The sequence below is a fragment of the Mirounga leonina genome, unplaced genomic scaffold (assembly GCF_011800145.1).
Source record: "Mirounga leonina isolate KUSES-001 unplaced genomic scaffold, KU_Mleo_1.0 Mir_114, whole genome shotgun sequence".
NCBI classification, from domain to species: domain Eukaryota; kingdom Metazoa; phylum Chordata; class Mammalia; order Carnivora; family Phocidae; genus Mirounga; species Mirounga leonina.
In genome coordinates this window covers 15374574-15394461 of record NW_023270265.1, presented here as the reverse complement: position 1 = coordinate 15394461, position 19888 = coordinate 15374574, and the positions used below count along the sequence as shown (strand labels likewise).

Below are 19888 nucleotides of genomic sequence, written 5' to 3'. Positions count from 1 at the left end.
TTTTATCAGCCAAGGCTGATAATTGCGAAACCTAGACCACAGGCTGATCAGAATTCCATTTAACCGTAATGAAAAAGAAATTGACACAGAAGTCCAGATTTTTATTCATCCTGAGAGGATTTTCACTAAAAAAGAACTCACACAGGTGTCATTAGAACATTATCTGTTCTTAAAGAACAATGAAAAAATAAGAATAACAAGATTTTTTTCAGCGTTTGGAAGCATAACCACCTAGAACAGCGTGTATTTTAAAATGAAAAAAGAAACCCCAGTCAAGTCATGTCACAAATTATTATACATGTAAAACATCTGAATTACTGATCAGTCACCATGACATTTATTCATACCTTAACATAATTATTATTTGGAGACCCTTCCCCTTCTCTTTGACGGCATAATATACTGGCACTTATCCCACTATCCTCATATTTATACTTATATGTCTATCTTTCCTTCTCACTCCCCCCATATGTAAGCAAGATGAAAGCAGATATTAGGCCTTATTCATCTTCTTAGTCTCAGTGCCTGGCACAGTGCTTGGTGCATAGCCAATAAATGTTGAACTAAACATAAACATTAGTGAAATTTCACTCAGCTTTTTCAGTAACAGTAAAATTACAATGGTAAATGTTTAGGATAAACACAAGTTCAGCATATCTGTAGAATGACTAAGATTTTAAATAGAGCAGACTAAGAATAAGTATTGATCACCACGTCTGATTTACTTACAGAAAAACTAAAGTATGTATCGCTGCTAATGTATGAGGGTTAACAAAAGTTCCTGTTCTATATGGTTGTAAGAAATGGAAATAATTTAGGATAACCTTAAATAAGAAGGGCATATTCCATACCACTTCTGAAGCACATACTACCACCACACAAAGGCAAAGCACATAATGGATAGCCCCATTCTTAAAACTCTACATGGTGAAAATGATGACATTTTGAAATCACAGATGAACTATGTGCATAGCAGGTACGGGCATCAGAAGGAATGACAGCGGAAATATGTCTCCATAAGCAGTTTAGTCCCTCGTGTTTGACTTGTGACCATCACTTGTACCTACTGTAGATGCCTACCACGATATGAAAATTGACACAATGGGAACAACACTAAATTAATATTGCTATCATTTACTGAATGCTACTCTGCCAGATACTTTTTACATGCTATTTCTAATCCTCATAAAAACTATGTAAGGTGATATTATATCTCATTTTATAAATGAAGAGACGGAGTTGAGAGAGGTTTTACTAAACCTGTAAATGGTGGACTTAAGATTCAAATCCCCTGCCTCCAAAGTCTACTCTTTATACTATTTCCTGTTGCTCCCTCAGGCATCAAACAACAGACTTTACTGCATTATGCCTGTGAACCCAAATAAGTGATAGAACTTACAGTATGTGAGGGCTCTTGTACCTGAAAAGGAGGGATGAGTGGAGACTTTTGCCACTTCACCCTTGGAGTTGAAAGGAATGACTCTAGTATATTCTATCCTTGGTCACCTTGCAGTATTTTAAGTACTTCTCTCATACATCCTATGGTTATTTTAACTTTACATACCCATACTGAATACCGAAAGAGGTTTCTGACTCAACTTTCTTGTCATAAAAAACTGGCCCTTTAATGTTTTCCCATGGAAAACAGTATGTCTGTGTGCATGTGCTTGCATGCACACGTGTATGTACATATGTGTATTTTTTAAAGTACAATCATGATAACTATTTCAACAGATGTATTTTTGAGGGTAAAAACATGCTTTTAAATCCACCTAATTTTTTTCAAAGAACCACATTACTGTGTTTTCTCTCACAGAACAGATTTAGGAGATCAGTTAAAAAACAATTTTTTTCAAAATGGAAAAATGTAATTAGACTAGGATAACGTAGTAATTTATAAACTTAATCCATAAATATCTTTTTTCATATTTAAATGTTCTAAATATTTTCTTAAGTTTCTAGATATTTTCTTGAATGCTGTATTTAACTTTTTCTAAATCTTTTAATCTAATAATGTGATTAAAGAACAAAAGATGGGCAAATGAATATTTACTGCAACATGAATATTGTTCATCCAGAAGCCAAGTACTTACGTGACTTCCACAGACAAGTTACCATTTAATTAAAATTGTCTTGCATTGCCTCCTTTTATTGCTTCCCACTTAAACCAGCAGTAAGGTGGCATGATTAACTATAAAGATTTAAGACTAAAAATGACTGGTATTAGATTTTGTACCAGAATGAGTTAAATTAGCACCCATTCTCCCTGTTTCCTCCCTAGAGCATGAGTTGGTAAACTATGGCCACAGGCCAAGTTCATTCTACCACTTACTTTTGTGTGGTCCACAAGAATGGTTTTGACACTTCTAAATAGTTGAAAAAAATCAAAATAATATTTCATAATGTTAAATTATATCCAATTCATATTTGTGTCCATAAATAAAAAGTTTGATTGAACACTGCCACCCTCACTGGATCACGTGTTACAGGTGGTGGCTTCGGCACTGCAATGGTAGAGCTGAGCAGCCACATTAGAATCGTATGTGGCCGTCTCACCGCTCTGCACTTGGGCTTGGCACACTACAAAGCACACTGGCACAATCACAATTCCACAGCATTTTGAGTGCCATGTGTATCATCACATCACGACACTGACACACACACACACTCCTAACGTGTCAGAACAAGAGCGTGAACTTCGAATGCCGCAGGTTTAAGGCACAGTAGAGAGTGGACTGTTTCACCGTCAATTACGTGCGATCACATGGCAAAGTATTGTGTTCATTATGCAATGACGCTGTGGCTGTGCTAAAGAAAAACCACTTATTTGGACACTACCAGACTAAGAACTCATCACACTGTTCCCAACTTGCAAGAAAGTGTCAGAAAAACTGCAAAAATTTAAAATGGCATGTCATCAAAGTAGAATTTCTTCACAAAAAGAAAAAACGAAAATGAAACTGCAACCAAAATAAGTTTCTGAGGGGCTAATTTACTAGCTAGTAAGAAAATCTGTTTGCCTCCCTAGAGCACGAGTTGGATTAATTAAACTATGCTTGATCACAGCAATTGAAGAAATGTGTCCAGAGAAAATAAACTTGTTTAAATGAAGACTACCCCTTTGGCAAGAACAATTTCTTGAAGAATTGGTAACAGTGGAAGCAACAACAATAGTCAACTACACAATAAGGCAATGATTTGGAGTTCTGTTCCTTGGCTTTTGATGACTCGACATAAGTTATTGGTACCGTTCAGTTGTTTTTGTTTATCAAGGCATCAATACCAACTTTGAAGTTAGTGAAGAATGAAGCCCCTATGAATAGTCTGCATGAAACAACTACAGGTAAGAAGATTTTCAAGAGTTGCTAAAACACTAATTCAGTAAACTTGAAGTGAAATCTCCTACAAGTGATAGAGTAAAAATATGTGTGGAACAGAAAAAAAAACAAGTTGGACAAATTTACAAAGCTAATGAAAACCTAAGGTGTTAAAAGGCTATGGTTACTCACTGTATTATTCATCAGTAGGTATTCAGGGGTAAATATTTGAATTTATCATGTATTCTTTTTTTTTTTAAGATTTTATTTATTTATTTGAGAGAGAGCACATGAGAGGGGGGAGGGTCAGAGGGAGAAGCAGACTCCCCGCCGAGCAGGGAGCCCAATGTGGGACTCGATCCAGGGACTCCAGGATCATGACCTGAGCCGAAGGCAGTTGCTTAACCAACTGAGCCACCCAGGCGCCCTTATCATGTATTCTTAAACCAGTAGTGTCAACAGTAAACTTTTTTGGTTCATGGACTTAGCTGTCAGTTCAATGTCTTGACTATAATAGTTTTATTATGATTCTTTAAAGCTCAGGGCTAACATTGAATTTTTCTCAACAAGAAGAAACACCTTCACCTGAATGCCTTTGAAAATTAGCTTTTGCTGTGGACTTAATGTTTCTTACTGAATTCTACCTAAAATTATAAGGCAAAACAGTGCTCCTATGAGAAACTTATACTGCAGTAATGTCATTGTGATGACACCAATATTACTTTGAATAACATGCAATAGCATGCTTTCAAAAGTTAAAAAGCAAGAACATTCCCACACAAATTTACAGGGGCATATTTTCTAAATTCCCAGCAGTGTTTTCATACCTTGTAGCAAGTTAAAGGAAATTTCCATATTTCAAAATCTATTTAAATGTGCAATTGAGGAGCTCCACCTATCCTGATGTGATTAATATGCAATGTAATGCCATGTTAAAGGCAAATGGCAAGAGGACACTGTAACAGAATTCTATAAATGCCTTCCAAGCAATGAATATGTTCAATTAAAATCATATGCTTATGGACTGGTATCAGTACATGGCAACATCTGTGTGAAAAAAAACTTTCAAAGATAAAATACATAAAATCTCATTACAGATCCATACTAACAGATGAACTTTTGCAACTGATTTTGCAAATTTGATAGGCAACACTAGCTTGCAACCTCAAGTAAAATATTACCCCCCAAAAAGCATTCAATTCTCCTCTTTCGTGGATCCAAATTATACACACACACACACAAGTCCTCAATTATTATTTTTTAAATTTTTTTAAGAGAGAGTGCGTGTAAACCTGCACCCGCGCGCACGCACACGAGAGGTGGAGAGAGGGAGAGAGAGACTCTTAAGCAGGCTCCACACCCAGCCTGGAGCCCAACATGGGGCTCAATCTCAAAATGCTGAGATCATGACCTGAGCCCAAATCAAGAGTTGGGTGCTTAACCAAATGAGCCACCAGGTGCCCCTCAATTATTATTATTATATTTTGGAATTTTGACAGTAAAAATTGTGTGGAAATTCTTCTCTCTTGTTATGTAAGTACCAACACAGGACCTTTGATTTTATCTCTTGGCCTGAAAATCCTAAAATACTTACTATTTGGCCCTTTCCAAAAAAATTTTGCTGCCCCCTATTACAGAGTAAGAAAGCCTCTCCTACAACAGTCAAGATAAATGTCATTCAAGGTATGGCCAGAAAAAGTTTTCTACTCTCCTTTCTCACCCACCCCTATCCCTTGTCCAATTCTGGTAGGTGAAAAGAAAGGAAGAGAAAAGTTAAAAATAAATACCTTGAGAGGAACAATACAATTTTAATTGAAATCCTCCGCAACACTTGGGCTATGTCTTAAATAGAAGCTGGCTGAGGAGAAATTGAGGTAAAAGAAGAAAATGACATTTCAAGCAAAGGGTAAAAGATGTACAAAAACATGGCATAATGAAGGAGAGCTCAAAAATGGACAATGACAGGTTGTAAAGGGCCTTACAAGCAAAGCTAAGGAACTTAGATTTTCTCTAGGAAAAGGGAACCAAAAGAGGATGTTCGAAGGAAGGAAACCAAAACAACAATGAGCTAGCACATGGGGAGACTGGTATGAAAAAATTCTATTCATGGTCCAAGTAAGAGGCTCTGGATTAAGGCTGCAGCCCTGATTACACCCTCTTCTCTACCTCTGGCCTACATGGTTGTAGTTACTATATGGTTACTATTACACTTTGTAGTAACCAGGTCGTAATAAGTTAGAGTCAACAGTCAACACCCATTTGCCATAGTCAGCTCTCAAAAAATGAGTCTAATCCTTCTTCCACATAACTTGTGGTGGGCAGAATCTAAAGAAATCCCCATGATTCCCGATCCCTAGTGCTCATATCCTGTACACTCCCCTACACTTGAGTGTAAAAATGACCTAGGACTTGTTTCTAGTCACCACAATATGGTAAAAGTGATTTTTCAGATGTAATTTAGGCCCCAAATCACTTGATTTTGAGTTAATCAAAAGGGAGCTGAGGGCAGCCTCTAGGAAAAAGCCAGAAAAAAACCCAGGGTCCTCAGTCATACAACTGCCAGGAAATGAATTATGCCAACAACATGAATGAGCTTGGAAGTAGATTCTATCAAGCCTTCATATAAGAGCGCATCTTTGCCAACACCTCAACTGCAGCTTTGGGAGACCCTGAGCAGAGCACCCAGCTAAACTGTGACTAGACTCCTGAGCCACAGAAACTGTTCTCCAGACTACAAGTTATTTTTTCTACAATTTTTTCTACTAGCTTTATATATTGTGGGATTGAATTTAGTCACTTGTACCACCAAAGGACCCCCAAATAGCCAAAGCAATCTTGAGAAAGAAGAACAAAGCTGGAGGTATCACAGTCTCAGATTTCAAGATATATTACAAAGCTATAATAATCAAAACAGTATGGTACCAACACAGAAATAGACACATAGATCAATGGACTAGAACAGAGCCCAGAAGTAAACCCATGCTTATATGGTCAAGGAATCTACAACAAAGGAGGCAAAAATGTACAACAGGGGAAAAGACAGTCTCTTTAATAAGTGATGCTAGAAAAATTAGACAGCTACATGCAAAAAATAATTAAACTAGACTACTTTCTTATACTATACACAAAAATAAACTCAAAATGAGTTAAAGACCTAAATGTGAGACCTGAAACCATAAAACTCCTAGAAGAAAACACAGGCAGTAATTTCTTTGTTATCTCCCTTAGCAAAATTTTTCTAAATATGTCTCCTCTGGCAAGGGAAACAAAAGCAAAAATAAACTATTGGGACTATACTATTTTAAAATAAAAAGCTTTTGTACAGGGGCACCTGGGTGGCTCAGTCGGTTAAGCATCTGCCTTCGGCTCAGGTCATGATCCCAGGGTCCTGGGATCAAGCCCCACATTGGGCTCCTTGCTCCACGGGGAGCCTGCTTTTCCCTCTCCCTCTGCCTGCCTGCTGCTCCCCCTGCTTGTGCTCTCTCTCTATTTCTCTTTCTGTGTCATATAAATAAATGAAAAGTCTTAAAAAAAAAAAAAAAAACCTTTTGTACAGCAAAGGAAACCTTCGACAAAATGAAAAGGCAACCTACTGAATGGGAGAAGATATTTGCAAATGATATAAACAATGAGGGGTTAGTATCCAAAATATATAAAGAACTTATACCATTATATAAATAACTTATACCAAAAAACCCCACAACTAACCTGATTAAATTTAGTTACCTGTAATACCTTTCCTTCCTTGGTCTGCTTGGAAAACTCCTACTCCCCTTTTAAGGTCCCTTCTTCTCAGAGTTTGTCCCTAACTCTCCACCTTTCAGGCAAAATGAAGGCCTTCTTATCTGGTTTTCCAGAGATGTTGATGTCTTTTTATAACAATTGGCAAGAATATATTATAGGTACTAGTTAGAGCAGATTGCACGCTCCATAAAGGGAGGGACAATCATCTTTGTAAGCCAGTACTAGTGTACAGACTGGCTAAAAAGTTCATTGAGGGTTTAGTGGCTTAAAGCAAAAGTCAATAAAGAATCCAAGTAAGACAGAGTATACAGAAACTTACAGATGACCTTGTCTTATTTCCTAATGGTTCTATTGCCTAGCTAAGTACCTTTAAAGTTGTTTCCTTCTGAGTTTAGAATCAATTTAACAATTCCTCTTCCTTTTACAGAGTAGGAAAACAAGACCAGAAAGGTAAAGAGATTTATCTGCCTTTAAGCAGTAGAGTTAAATTTTGAAAAAAAAAAAAACAAAAACCAAAAAACAGCAACTCTAGGTTCAACCCTATTATGCCAAGGTTGGACAATAACACAATATTATAACAAGACTCTATAATCAAGTCAGCATCTTAGAGTTTCATAAAGGACAGAAATAAATCTTTTATATAAAAATCCTACTCCATAAAGAAATTTCAGTTTTATAAATTACTCTCTAAATATCAATCATATGAAGGACAATTTCAGAATTATATATCTGGGGCAGGGGAGTGGGGAGAACGCATGAAATTTAGCCAGTCTTGTGAATATAAGATTATTTTGACAACACAAAGTAAACATTAAGGTTTATGGAGTATATCATACAGTGTTCTCCTTTTCTAAGTGAGACATGCAAATGAAAACCTATTTACCTTAAAGATTCAGATAATGGTGTTAAAGTGCCATCTCCCCTATCTACTACACGAAAGAAATTCAACTGATCTCCTTCTCGGTATACCAAAAATGTAACTTGTTTGTTGCAGGAGGTCTTCTCCCAGACCTCATCTCGACTGGAATCCATGTACTCAGCCATCTCCCTAAGTGGATCTTCCATAGGAACTACAAATGGAAAAATTGATAAACAAGCTTTCAATTTATATCAAGTTTTATGCATGTTGGTACAGTGACAGGATATAATGTGCTGAATTAGAACAAGTCTTTAAATAAGTTTCTGGTCTTTTTATAGTTAATACAGCATTCCCTATGTTGTACTAACATGAAAGAAATGGAATGCATTATTATGTTATTACATACAAAGACACGGCTTAACTAAATACATCAGTATTTTCCTGTGCCACAGAGTCTGTATATTTGCTGATTCTATGACATAATTACCTATGACTGTTTTCACCTCACACATCTACTTCCTATATTTTCCAATATTGGTTACATCAATAATTTAAAAGCAATATAAATTCCACTTACTTTAGATTTTAAAAAAAGACACATACACATAATTGGGAGACATATATTGGAAATTAGAAGCAAGTGAATCTCTTTTTTCTTTCTGGTTTTAGATTCTTCTTTGATTCTGGTTTTACGTTCTTCTTAGAGCTGTTTCTTGACATCAAGTTAGGTAATTAAAAGTATACAACAATTCAGAATACAAGGGGGCCCCTGAGTGTACTAAAACTGCCATGTGTGCAATGGTCAGTATGTTGTTTCTTGAAAGCATCCTCCCAGGATTCCAACTGTCCTGGTATGTACCCACGTGTCCAGTCAGAGCACAAGGACTGGGGCAAAGCCCCCCATTACTATAGGCTCTTCTGGCCTGGAGTGGTCCTCAGGTTTGGTATTGCAGCCATCATCTTGTCCACAGCAGCCACAGATTCTGCCCCTGCCGGGGGAAGGGCCTCAAGAGATTGCTGGCTCATAGGGCAAATGTTCTAAAAGACTCTGACCCAGACTTAAGTAATGATTACAGGAAAAAAAGTTCACTCCCAAAAACTCTGTCAAGCTGCAGAAACATTTGCTCTTTCCTAAAAGAGGCAACGATTTCTCAAATTTCCTTTGATACAAGTAGCTTATTTATTAACAGAATCCCAGTGCCGTGCTGACCTTTAAAAAAGTTACAGCACTAAGAAATATTAAACTGAAAGTAACAAGGGAAAAACATTAAAAATGTTCCCAAATCCTAATCCAATACCACCACCACTAAAACAGAAAAATTAGAAATATAATAATATTTAGCTTATTTTATAAAAATATTTGGATGTTTTGACCAACTCTTTGATAGGCACAAAATGTGCAAATGTTAAGAGATATGTTTAAAACAAGTTCTTACCATTTTTAAGTTAACGCTACACATTCCACATTACCTTAAAAAGAATTAAAATCTATGTTGCTGCCATTACTAAAGCTGTGTGAAAGCCTTACCTAAATCAACATGGTGTGCCTTACTTGAGGAGGCACTGGGACTGAATATATATATGCAGCTTATGTGGTATATGCACACACCTTTTCATAACAGAAAAACCACTTTGATTTCATCAGGTATAACACACTGTATACATACCTTAAAATAAAATTTCATTTTAGAAAGGATGCTGTTTTGATAATGATTAATTCAAAAACAATTTTAAAAGCTAAATATTAGTGAACTCATGGTATTTTCTAAACCATAATTTTCAAGTAAAACTAAATAACCAAAAAATATGGTTTCTCAAATACAACATGGAAAAGTTCTAGATCTGGGCATAGTTTTTAATCTTCACAAGGTTTTCAATGATGTATGGAGACAACAGCAAGCTTTTAACTTTAAAGAAGTTGATTCAATAAAGGCAAAATTATTAAATATATAATTAAAATATTTAAAAAGACAAGTTCTCCTTGCTGATTTTTCAATTTACAAACAAGGCATAGAAAGCTGTAGGGAAAAAAGGTATTACAAAGCTTCAGCTACCGAAGGATAGCGATGCCTTTTATTTTCATTTCTCAAAAAGTAAAAAACAAATAAACAAAAACCCCCCCAAAAAGCCCCCCAAAAAACTCCCATGCATATATTTTTAACTCAAAATCTATAGCACTTGGGGCATCTGGGTGGCTCAGTTGGCTGATCGTCTGGTAATGATCAGGTCAAAAAGCTCAGGTCATGATCGTGGGGTCCTGGGACTGAGCCCCAGGTCAGGCTCCCTGCTTAGTGGGGAAGTCTGCCTCTCCCTCGCCATCTACCTCTCCTTGCTCATGCTCTCTCTCTCTCAAATGAATAAATAAAATCTTTAAAAATTAAAAAAAAATCTATAGCACTTACATTTCTCCTCATAAACATAAAATAATTCTGGTCCCAGTAAGAAAAGTAGTGTTCTGATAAAATAACCTGGTTTAAAGACAATACTATACACACATAACCAACTTTCAAAATTTTCTAACAGTGGAATTTACATGTTATTAAATACTGTATAATTCCATCTTATCATAATGACTCTGTAAACACTTTAAGTTTCTTGGGATGCTTGGGTGGCTCAGTCGGTTAAGCATCTGCCTTCAGCTCAGGTCATGATTCCAGGGTCCTGGGACTGAGTCCCAGATGGGGCTCCTTGCTCAGTGGGAAGCCTGCTTCTTCTCCCTTTGCCTGCCACTCCCCATGCTTGTGCTCTCTCTCTCTCTGACAAATAAATAAAATCTTAAACACTTTAGGGTTCTTACACTACCCTCAGACTTGCTGCTATAAACACCACCTTATGTCACATAGGACAATTTTATAAGTCCAATTTATAGAATTTCTGATATTAGGAGTGCTAGTTAACTAATTCTAACATTACTACCTTTGCTTTTTTTCTAACCTATCCAAAACAGTTCAACAACTAAAGTAACACATCTCACAAAATCCTCCTGAACTAGCTAGGAAAAAGATGATAATAAGCCCCATTTTTCTAACCAAAATTATGAAATACAGAAATAAAATTTGACTTGTGGAAAAAATAAACCAGCAGTGTAATCAATACTTAACCTTAGTCTTCTGGTCAGTAAAGGATCAAACAAATATGAAGCCCTTCCCCAAATGAGGCCCACGGAGCAGGACTGCTCTGAGCAGTCTAAGGATCCCTCTTCTTGGTGGAGATTCATGTGACTGACATACCTGAATCAGGAACCAATGTGAACACTCCCAGTTTTTCCTGTGCTTAGAACTCTCTTGTTAATCAAGTCTCTGCTCACATCATCTTTTTCAAGGCTCTTCCACAATCATCCTCCTAGTATCCTACTTCCACAAACACTGTCACACTCCCCTATTTCCTCCATAGCACTTGCAACTGCCTGATATGACATCAAATCTTTACATCTTTATTGTGGGCACTGTCAGTAAGCAGAAACTTTTTCTTCCATGGAACACTGTATTGAACATGTAGTGGATACCTAAAATATATTTGTTAAATGAACGCAAGACCCCTAGAGACTGCCCACATTCTGAAAAAGGAAGGGGCACAATAATATCTATGAAACCCAAATGCATCACAAACCAGGCTAACAGCCAACTTTAGAATTTTCTGTAACAATCATTACATCCAGAGTTGAAGACTCAGTGAGTCAAAAAAGCAACAAACTGGTATGAACTTAAACATAATGATAACAACATATTTATACAATGCTATTCATTTCCTTTCCTTCTACTGGTGAGGTTTATTTTTAAATATCCCTGGATTGAATCAGGAATCAGGAAATTTTTCTGAAATATGAGTTCCTTCTGCACATTTATGCTTTAAAGAACAGTGCTTAGAAAAACAAATGTTGTTCTAAGACCTAATAGCAGAAAGAGAACCTGATTAAAACTTGAGACTATAAAAATACCACCTGGCTTGAAAATTATTATTGTCAAATTGCTTTAATGTACATGATTTTAAAAAACGCCTACCTCTTCTAGCATTTATAGGTCCACCACGCATAGCCAATACCAACTTCAAGGTACAACCTTCTGATATGCTGTTAATAGAAAAACCATCATTATCAAAGTGTATCTGGTGTTAGACATATACATAATTAAGTGCTAGTTTATCAGGCATAGTACTTACCCTCTAAAATATAAAAAAGATAAAGCAATATGCATAAATATAAAATGTTAACTTAATTACTTGTACAAGTAATGAAAAAGTGAGTAGGTTCTCATAAGCTTTAAATATGACATGATACCTCAGTTTAGCCTCTTCGTTTCAAGTGTAAAGAAAAAGAAGCCCTAAGAAAAAAAGAAGTTTGTCCAAGACCCAAAGTGTTAGAAAACAAATCTATTTAATAAAAAATAGAAAAATACCAAATCTACAAGACCTACAAGATCTCCCAAATCCCAGTGCTCTTCCAGATATTTTACATTGCCTCTGACCCTTTTGTTCTTAAGAAAAGAGTGGGGAGGTGTATGACAGAGGAGAGAAAGAAAGATGAAAATCAAATAGTATATCTGCAATCACTGGTGCACACAGTGTCACTTAGTAATAGAAGGAGGACTTGGTGAAAAATGAAAGACTCGGTGAAGAGCAAAACTCTTACCCAATACTCTTTTTTTGTCTTTATCAAGTGTATTTTATTTATGTTTTACTTTTTTATTGTTTTTAATTTTATTTATTTTATTTTTTAATTTTATTTTATTATGTTATGTTAGTTACCATACAATACATCATTAGTTTTTGATGTAGTGATCCACGGTTCATTGTTTTTGTATAACGCCCAGTGCTCCATGCAGTATGTGCCCTCCTTAATATCCATCACGGGGCTAGCGCAGCCCCCCAGCCCCCCGCCCCTCTAAACCCTTCAGTTTGTTTCTCAGAGTCCATAGTCTCTTATGGTTCATCTCTCCCTCCGATTTCCGCCCCCCTTCATTTTTCCCTTCCTTCTCCTAATGTCCTCCATGCTATTCCTTATGTTCCACAAATAAGTGAAACCATATGATAACTGAACTTCTCTGCTTGACTTATTTCACTTAGCATAATCTCCTCCAGTCCCAACCATGTTGATGTAAAAGTTGGGTATTCATCCTTTCTGATGGCTGAGCAATATTCTATTGTATATATGGACCACATCTTCTTTATCCATTCATCTGTTGAAGGGCATCTCAGCTCTTTCCACAGTTTGGCTGTTGTGGACATTGCTGCTATGAACATTGGGGTGCATATGACCCTTCTTTTCACTATATCTGTGTCTTTGGGGTAAATACCCAGTAGTGCAATTGCTTGGTCATAAGGTAGCTTTATTTTTAAATTTTTGAGGAACCTCCACACTGTTTTCCAAAGTGGCTGTACCAACTTGCATTCCCACCAACAGTGCAAGAGGGTTCCCCTTTCTCCACAACCTCTCCAACATTTGTTGTTTCTTGCCGTGTCAATTTTCGCCATTCTAACTGGTATAAGGTAGTATCTCAGTGTGGTTTTGATTTGAATTTCCCTGATGGCTAATGATGATGAACATTTTTTCATGTGCCTGTTAGCCATTTGTATGTCTTCTTTGGAGAAGTGTCTGTTCGTGTCATCTGCCCATTTTTTGACTTGATTATTTGTTTTTTGGGTGTTGAGTTTGAGAAGTTATAGATCTTGGATACAGCCCTTTATCTGTAATGTCATTTGCATTGTTTTTAATTTTAATTCCAGTATAGTCAACAGTGTTATATTAGTTTCAGGTGTACAATATAATGATTCAACAATTCTATGCATTACTCAGTGTTCATCATGGTAAGTGTCCTCTTAATCCCCTTCACCTATTTCACCCATCCCCCCACCCAGCTCCTCTCTGGTAACCATCAATTTGTTCTCTATAATTAAGAGTCTGTTTCTTGGTTTCTCTCCTTTTTTTTTCCTTTGTTCAGTTGTTTTGTTTTTAAATTCTACACATGAGTGAAATTATATGGTATTTGTCTTGCTCTGACTTACTTCCACTTAGCATTACACACTAGCTCCATCCATGTCATTGCAAATGGCAAGATTTCATTCTTTTTATGGCTGAAAAATACTCCATTGTATATATACACCACATCTTCTTTATCCATTCATCTACCAATGGACTTTTGGGGTGCTTCCATAATCTGGCTATGGTAGATAATGCCGCTATAAATATAGGGGTGCATGTATCCCTCTGAATTAGTGTTTTTGTATTTCTTAGATAAATACCCAGTAGTGCAATTATTGGATTGTAGGGTAGTTCTATTTTTAATTTTTTGAGGACCCTCTATACTGTCTTCCACAGTGGCTGCACCAATCTGCATTCCCACCAACAGTCAGGATTCCTTTTTTTCCCACATCCTTACCAACACCCATTGTTTCTTGTGTTGTTAATTTTAGCCATTCTAACAGGTATGAGGTGACATCTCCCTGTAGTTTTGATTTGCATTTCCCTGATGATGAGTGATACTGAGCATCTTTTCATGTCTATTGACCATCTGGATGTCTTCTTTGGAGAAATATCTGTTCTTTAATTGGATCATTTGATTTTGGGGTGTTGAGTTGTATGTTTTTTATATATTTTGGATACTAACCCTTTATTGGATATGTCATTTACAAACATCTCCCATTCAGTAATTTGCTTTTAGTTTCATTGATTATTTCCTTCACTGTGCAGAAGCTTTTTATTTTGATGTAGTCCCAACAGTTTATTTTTGCTTTTATTTCCCTTGCCTCAGGAGACATACCTTAGAAAAATGTTGCTACAGCTAATGTCAGAAAAATTACTGCCTGTGCTCTTTTCTAGGATTTTTATTCTTACCCAATATTCTTGTAAAAATGAAAAAAAAAGGAAAGTAGTCAAGTGGGAATGGGTCAATATTAAAAGAAAAGAGCACAAGGCAAGTTCAAAAGAGGGGGATCTAAAAAGGCAGGGGATACATAACTTGGTGTGAATAATGAAAAGATAAAACAAATAATCAAAGGATAAGGATCAGGCAGTTTGGAGTACAGAGCCAAGATATCATAAGGTTCAGGATTTACGCTTAAATCTAGGGGTCACAACTATTCAGAAGAGACATGATATAAGGATTCAGAAGGAAAACACTGATATATGGAGTTGTAATACTGAGCATCTATAAAACAGCTAATATGTAATTACACTCACTTGTAATCATTCAAGCAATAATCATCTTCAAGTTCCATGTTATTCCAAATTAAGTGCTGCTGACAAATGGGAATACCTGAGGGGAAGGTTATAAAAAAAAAAAAAATGGTTACTAATTCAATAGAATCTTCAAAAGATTATGATACAAAGTTCTTTTATTAAAGAACTACTACTAATAATAAATTAAACACACTTATAAATTGAACGCTAGGTATTTAGCTAAAATTGACAGAATCATAGGTAAAGGTATGGTTAAAAGTAGATGGAATCCAGGGCGCCTGGGTAGCTCAGTCGTTAAGTGCCTGCCTTCGGCTTGGGTCATGATCCCAGGGTCCTGGGATCAAGCCCCACATCGGGCTCTCTGCTCAGCGGGAAGCCTGCTTCTCCCTCTCCCACTCGCTCTGCTTGTGTTCCCTCTCTTGCTGTGCCTCTGTCAAATAAATAAATAAAATCTTAAAAAAAAAAAAAAGGAGATGGAATCAAATCCACTCGCTTTAGAACAGTGTTTTAGGGGCGCCTGGGTGGCTCAGATGGTTAAGCGTCTGCCTTCGGCTCAGGTCATGATCTCAGGGTCCTGGGATCGAGTCCCGCATCGGGCTTCCTGCTCCTTGGGAGCCTGCTTCTCCCTCTGCCTCTCTCTCTCTCTGTCTCTGTCTCTCATGAATAAATAAATAAAATCTTAAAAAAAAAAAAAAAAAAAGAACAGTGTTTTAGTAGCTCTCTATTCTTGAAGCAAAGTATAACATCAGGGAGCCCTTTAAAAGTATGAAATCAGCCCAGAAGAATTTAAGATTTAAGGCCTAGAAGACTGTTCTCAATGCTACAAAGTACAGTCTTCATTCAGTTATATGTAGTTTGTTAAAAGTATATTGTGAGCAGGGGTGGAAGGGTGAAATGGGTGAAGGTGGTTAAAATGTTCAAAACTCTCAGCTATAAAATAATTAGGTCATAAAATATATAAAATAAAATAGAACATGGGGACTAGAGTTAATAATATTGTATACCTGAAAGGTGCTATGAGACTAGATCTTAAAAAGTTTTATCACAAGAAAAAAATTTTGTAACTATGTATGGTGATGGATGTTAACAAGACTCATTATAGTGATCACTTCTCAATAGATACAAATATTGAATCATTATGTTGTACATCCAAAACGAGTATGTCAATTATATCTAAGTCTAAAAATAGAGAACATTTAATTTAGTTTACTGTCCTTTTGGGGGGGGTGTATTCCTAAAATGTGTTCCCAGAGTAACATTATTTAGTGATTAACATGGCATCTTTCATAACGCTTCTGAATGGAAGTCATTAATCTTGAAAAGGGGCAGAAAATATAATTTCTAATATAAACATTAATGTACTAGAAAATTCCTTCCACCTCAGTATTTGTATGTGATTGTATATTAACATGTTCTTTTGTAGAGTCTGAACACTAATTACAGAATAATTCAATATTTGAAAAAGTATGTTGTGGATAATTTTCAATGCTGAAAATTATAGTCTACAAGACAATTTATTTACATTTCTGTGATGTTAAAGAAATATTAAGGAAGGGGCGCCTGGGTGGCTCAGTCGTTAAGCGTCTGCCTTCGGCTCAGGTCATGATCCCAGGGTCCTGGGATTGAGTCCCGCATCGGGCTCCCTGCTCGGCAGGAAGCCTGCTTCTCCCTCTCCCACTTCCCCTGCCTGTGTTCCCTCTCTCGCTGTGTCTCTCTCTGTCAAATAAATAAATAAAATCTTTAAAAAAAAAAAAAGAAATATTAAGGAAGATTCCATACTTTAGCATAATTAACTTTTTGTTTGTTTTTTGCAAAGTACACATTAGAATTCCCAAAGAATATTTGGACTAAACTAGTCAGAGAATGAGTATTATCTACTCAATAGAACATTTAATGGATACTGATATTGATGAAAATCTTTTTTGAATTATCTCATATACTGCCTTCCCAAATTACTTTTTCTTATGATACTAAAACTTGACTAGAATAATAACAGTGGTGGGGCCCCTGGGTGGCTCAGCTGGTTAAGCATCCGCCTCTTGGATTTTGGCTCAGGTCATGATCTCAGGGTCCTGAGATCGAGCCCTGCATCTGGCTCTGTGCTCAGTGTGGAGTCTGCTTGTCTCTCTCCCTCTGCCCTTCCCACTACTTGTGCTCTCTCTCAAATAAATCAATAAAATCTTTAAAAAATGAAAATAAGAATTCTTAATCTCAGGAAACAAACTGAGGGTTGCTGGAGTGGTGGGGGGGGAGGGATGGGGTGGCTGGGTGATAGACATGGGGGAGGGTATGTGCTATGGTGAGTGCTGTGAATTGTGTAAGACTGCTGAATCACAGACCTGTATCTCTGAAACAAATAATACATTATATGTTAAAAAAGAAAAAAAGATAGTAGGAAGGGAAAAATGAAGGGGGGGGACATCGGAGGGGGAAACAAGCCATGAGAGACTATGGACTCTGAGAAACAAACTGAGTGTTCTAGAGGGGAGGGGGATGGGGGGATGGGTTAGCCTGGTGATGGGTATTAAAGAAGGCACATATTGAATGGAGCACTGGGTGTTATACACAAACAATGAATCATGGAACACTACATCAAAAACTAATGATGTAATGTATGGTGATTAACATAATAAAATAAAATTTAAAAAATAAATAAATTAAATTAAATAAAAATAACAGTGGTATGTATGCTAGTGTTCATTACTATAAGCCAAGCACAGTTAAAAGGGCTTGACTTCTATTACCATAATTTCACTGCAACCACAATCTTGTGAAGTGGGCATCAATATTATGGTCACATCACAGGTTACAAAATTGAAGTACTAAGGGGCACCTGGGTGGCTCAGTTGATTAAGCGATTTCGGCTCAGGTCATGCTCTCGGGGTTGTAAGATCAAGCCCTGTATCAGGCTCCATGCTGAGCATGGAGTCTACTTGAGATTCTCTGTGTCTCCCTCTGCCCCTCTTCCCTCCCCTCTTTAAAAAAAGAAATGAATAAATAAAACTGAATACTAAGAGACTGACACACAGAATAGGTGGATTTGAGATGTGAAGCCCCCGAAGGCCAACTCCAGAAACTGTACTCTTAACCTTTATGCTAATCAACTTTTGAAAATCAGCCTTCATAAAGCAAAAGTGGCTGTCTGGTGATGTTTCAGTAGTATTGCCTATTAGAAGACCTGGATATCTACTAAACATTCACTAAATGTTCCAAAAGATCATCATGGAATATAGCCCATGGGGGTTCAGATGGTGGATATAAATATATCTCTCAGATGAAATAGTTTATTTTGCTTCCAGCTAAAAAAAAAGTCAGTTAAGGAAAAGGCTTTTAAACTAGAAATTATTTCACATTAAAAGTATTTTAATGTTTTTAGCAAATTGGAAATGTGCCTAGGTCAACTTTTCCAACAAAATCATAGGATTTCGCCAGCATAATTAGGTAAAGCAATTTGGACAGGTCCTACTCTGTTTATATTCAACCAACATCGTATGGTATTATTTTCTAATGGAAACTTTCGAACTGGATTGAAGACATAGTAATAACACTGCTTAGACACACACAACTCCTGTAAACACTTTAAATGAACTGAGCCATCATTTAACAGGCTAAAAAAATATAAGGATGGCAGGCAGGCAAGACAGAGTGAAAGAAGCATCCAAGATTGAGCTGTGGTTCTGACGGCTACTTGAGTTGCTGAGTGACTTTGAGAAGATTATAAACCTCTGTGAACTTCAGCGATCTCTTTCACATTAAAAAACACTAGGGTTCTTTCTACCACACATACTTTTAAATCTCAAATACACAGAGCTAACCAACTTGGCTTTAAGACAGCATTGCCAAAGATTAGTTGACCATAGAGCTGAGGGTCCATTTCTGGGCTCTCTATTCTGTTCCATTGATCTATGTGTCTGTTTTTGTGCCTGTACTGTACTGTCTATGGTCAACTAATCTTCAACAAAGCAGGAAAGAATGTCCAATGGAAAAAAGTCTCTTCAACAAATGGTGTTGGGAAAATTGGACAGCCACATGTAGAAGCATGAAACTGGACCATTTCCTTACACCACACACAAAAATAGACTCCAAATGGTTGAAAGACCTCAATGTGACACAGGAGTCCATCAAAATCCTAAAGGAGAACACTGGCAGCAACCTCTTCGACCTCAGCCACAGCAACTTCTTCCCAGAAACATCGCCAAAGGCAAGGGAAGCAAGGGCAAAAATGAACTATTGGGACTTCATCAAGATAAAAAAGCTTTTGCACAGCAAAAGAAACAGTCAACAAAACCAAAAGATAACTGACAGAATGGGAGAAGATATTTGCCAATGACATATCAGATAAAGGGCTAGTATCCAAAATCTATAAAGAATGTATCAAACTCAACACCCAAAGAACAAATAATCCAATCAAGAAATGGACAGAAGACATGAACAGACATTTCTGCAAAGAAGACATCCAAATGGCCAACAGACACTTGAAGAAGTGCTCAACATCACTCGGCATCAGGGAAATCCAAATCAAAACCTCAATGAGATAACACCTCACACCAGTCAGAATGGCTAAAATTAACAAGTCAGGAAACGACAGATGTTGGCGGGGATGCAGGGAAAGGAGAACCCTCCCACACTATTTCTGGGAATGCAAGCTGGTGCAGCACTCTGGAAAACAGTATGGAGGTTCCTCAAAAAGTTGAAAATAGAGCTACCCTACAACCCAGCAATTGCACTACTGGGTATTTACCCCAAAGATACAAATGTAGGGATCTGAAGGGGTACATGCACCCCGATATTTAT

General features: G+C 36.9%; 1 protein-coding gene across 1 annotated transcript in view; it reads right to left on the bottom strand.

The window, feature by feature from the left end:
• The window catches only part of ZFAND4 (zinc finger AN1-type containing 4), a 79293-nt gene that overhangs the window by 28756 nt on the left and 30649 nt on the right, over positions 1-19888 (bottom strand). The window contains exons 3-5 of the mRNA XM_035024033.1: positions 15095-15170; positions 11922-11989; positions 7945-8131 (exon numbers count right to left, since the gene is read on the bottom strand). Coding sequence (XP_034879924.1) covers positions 7945-8131; positions 11922-11989; positions 15095-15170 — 331 coding nt within the window. The remainder of the gene's footprint in view (positions 1-7944; positions 8132-11921; positions 11990-15094; positions 15171-19888) is intronic.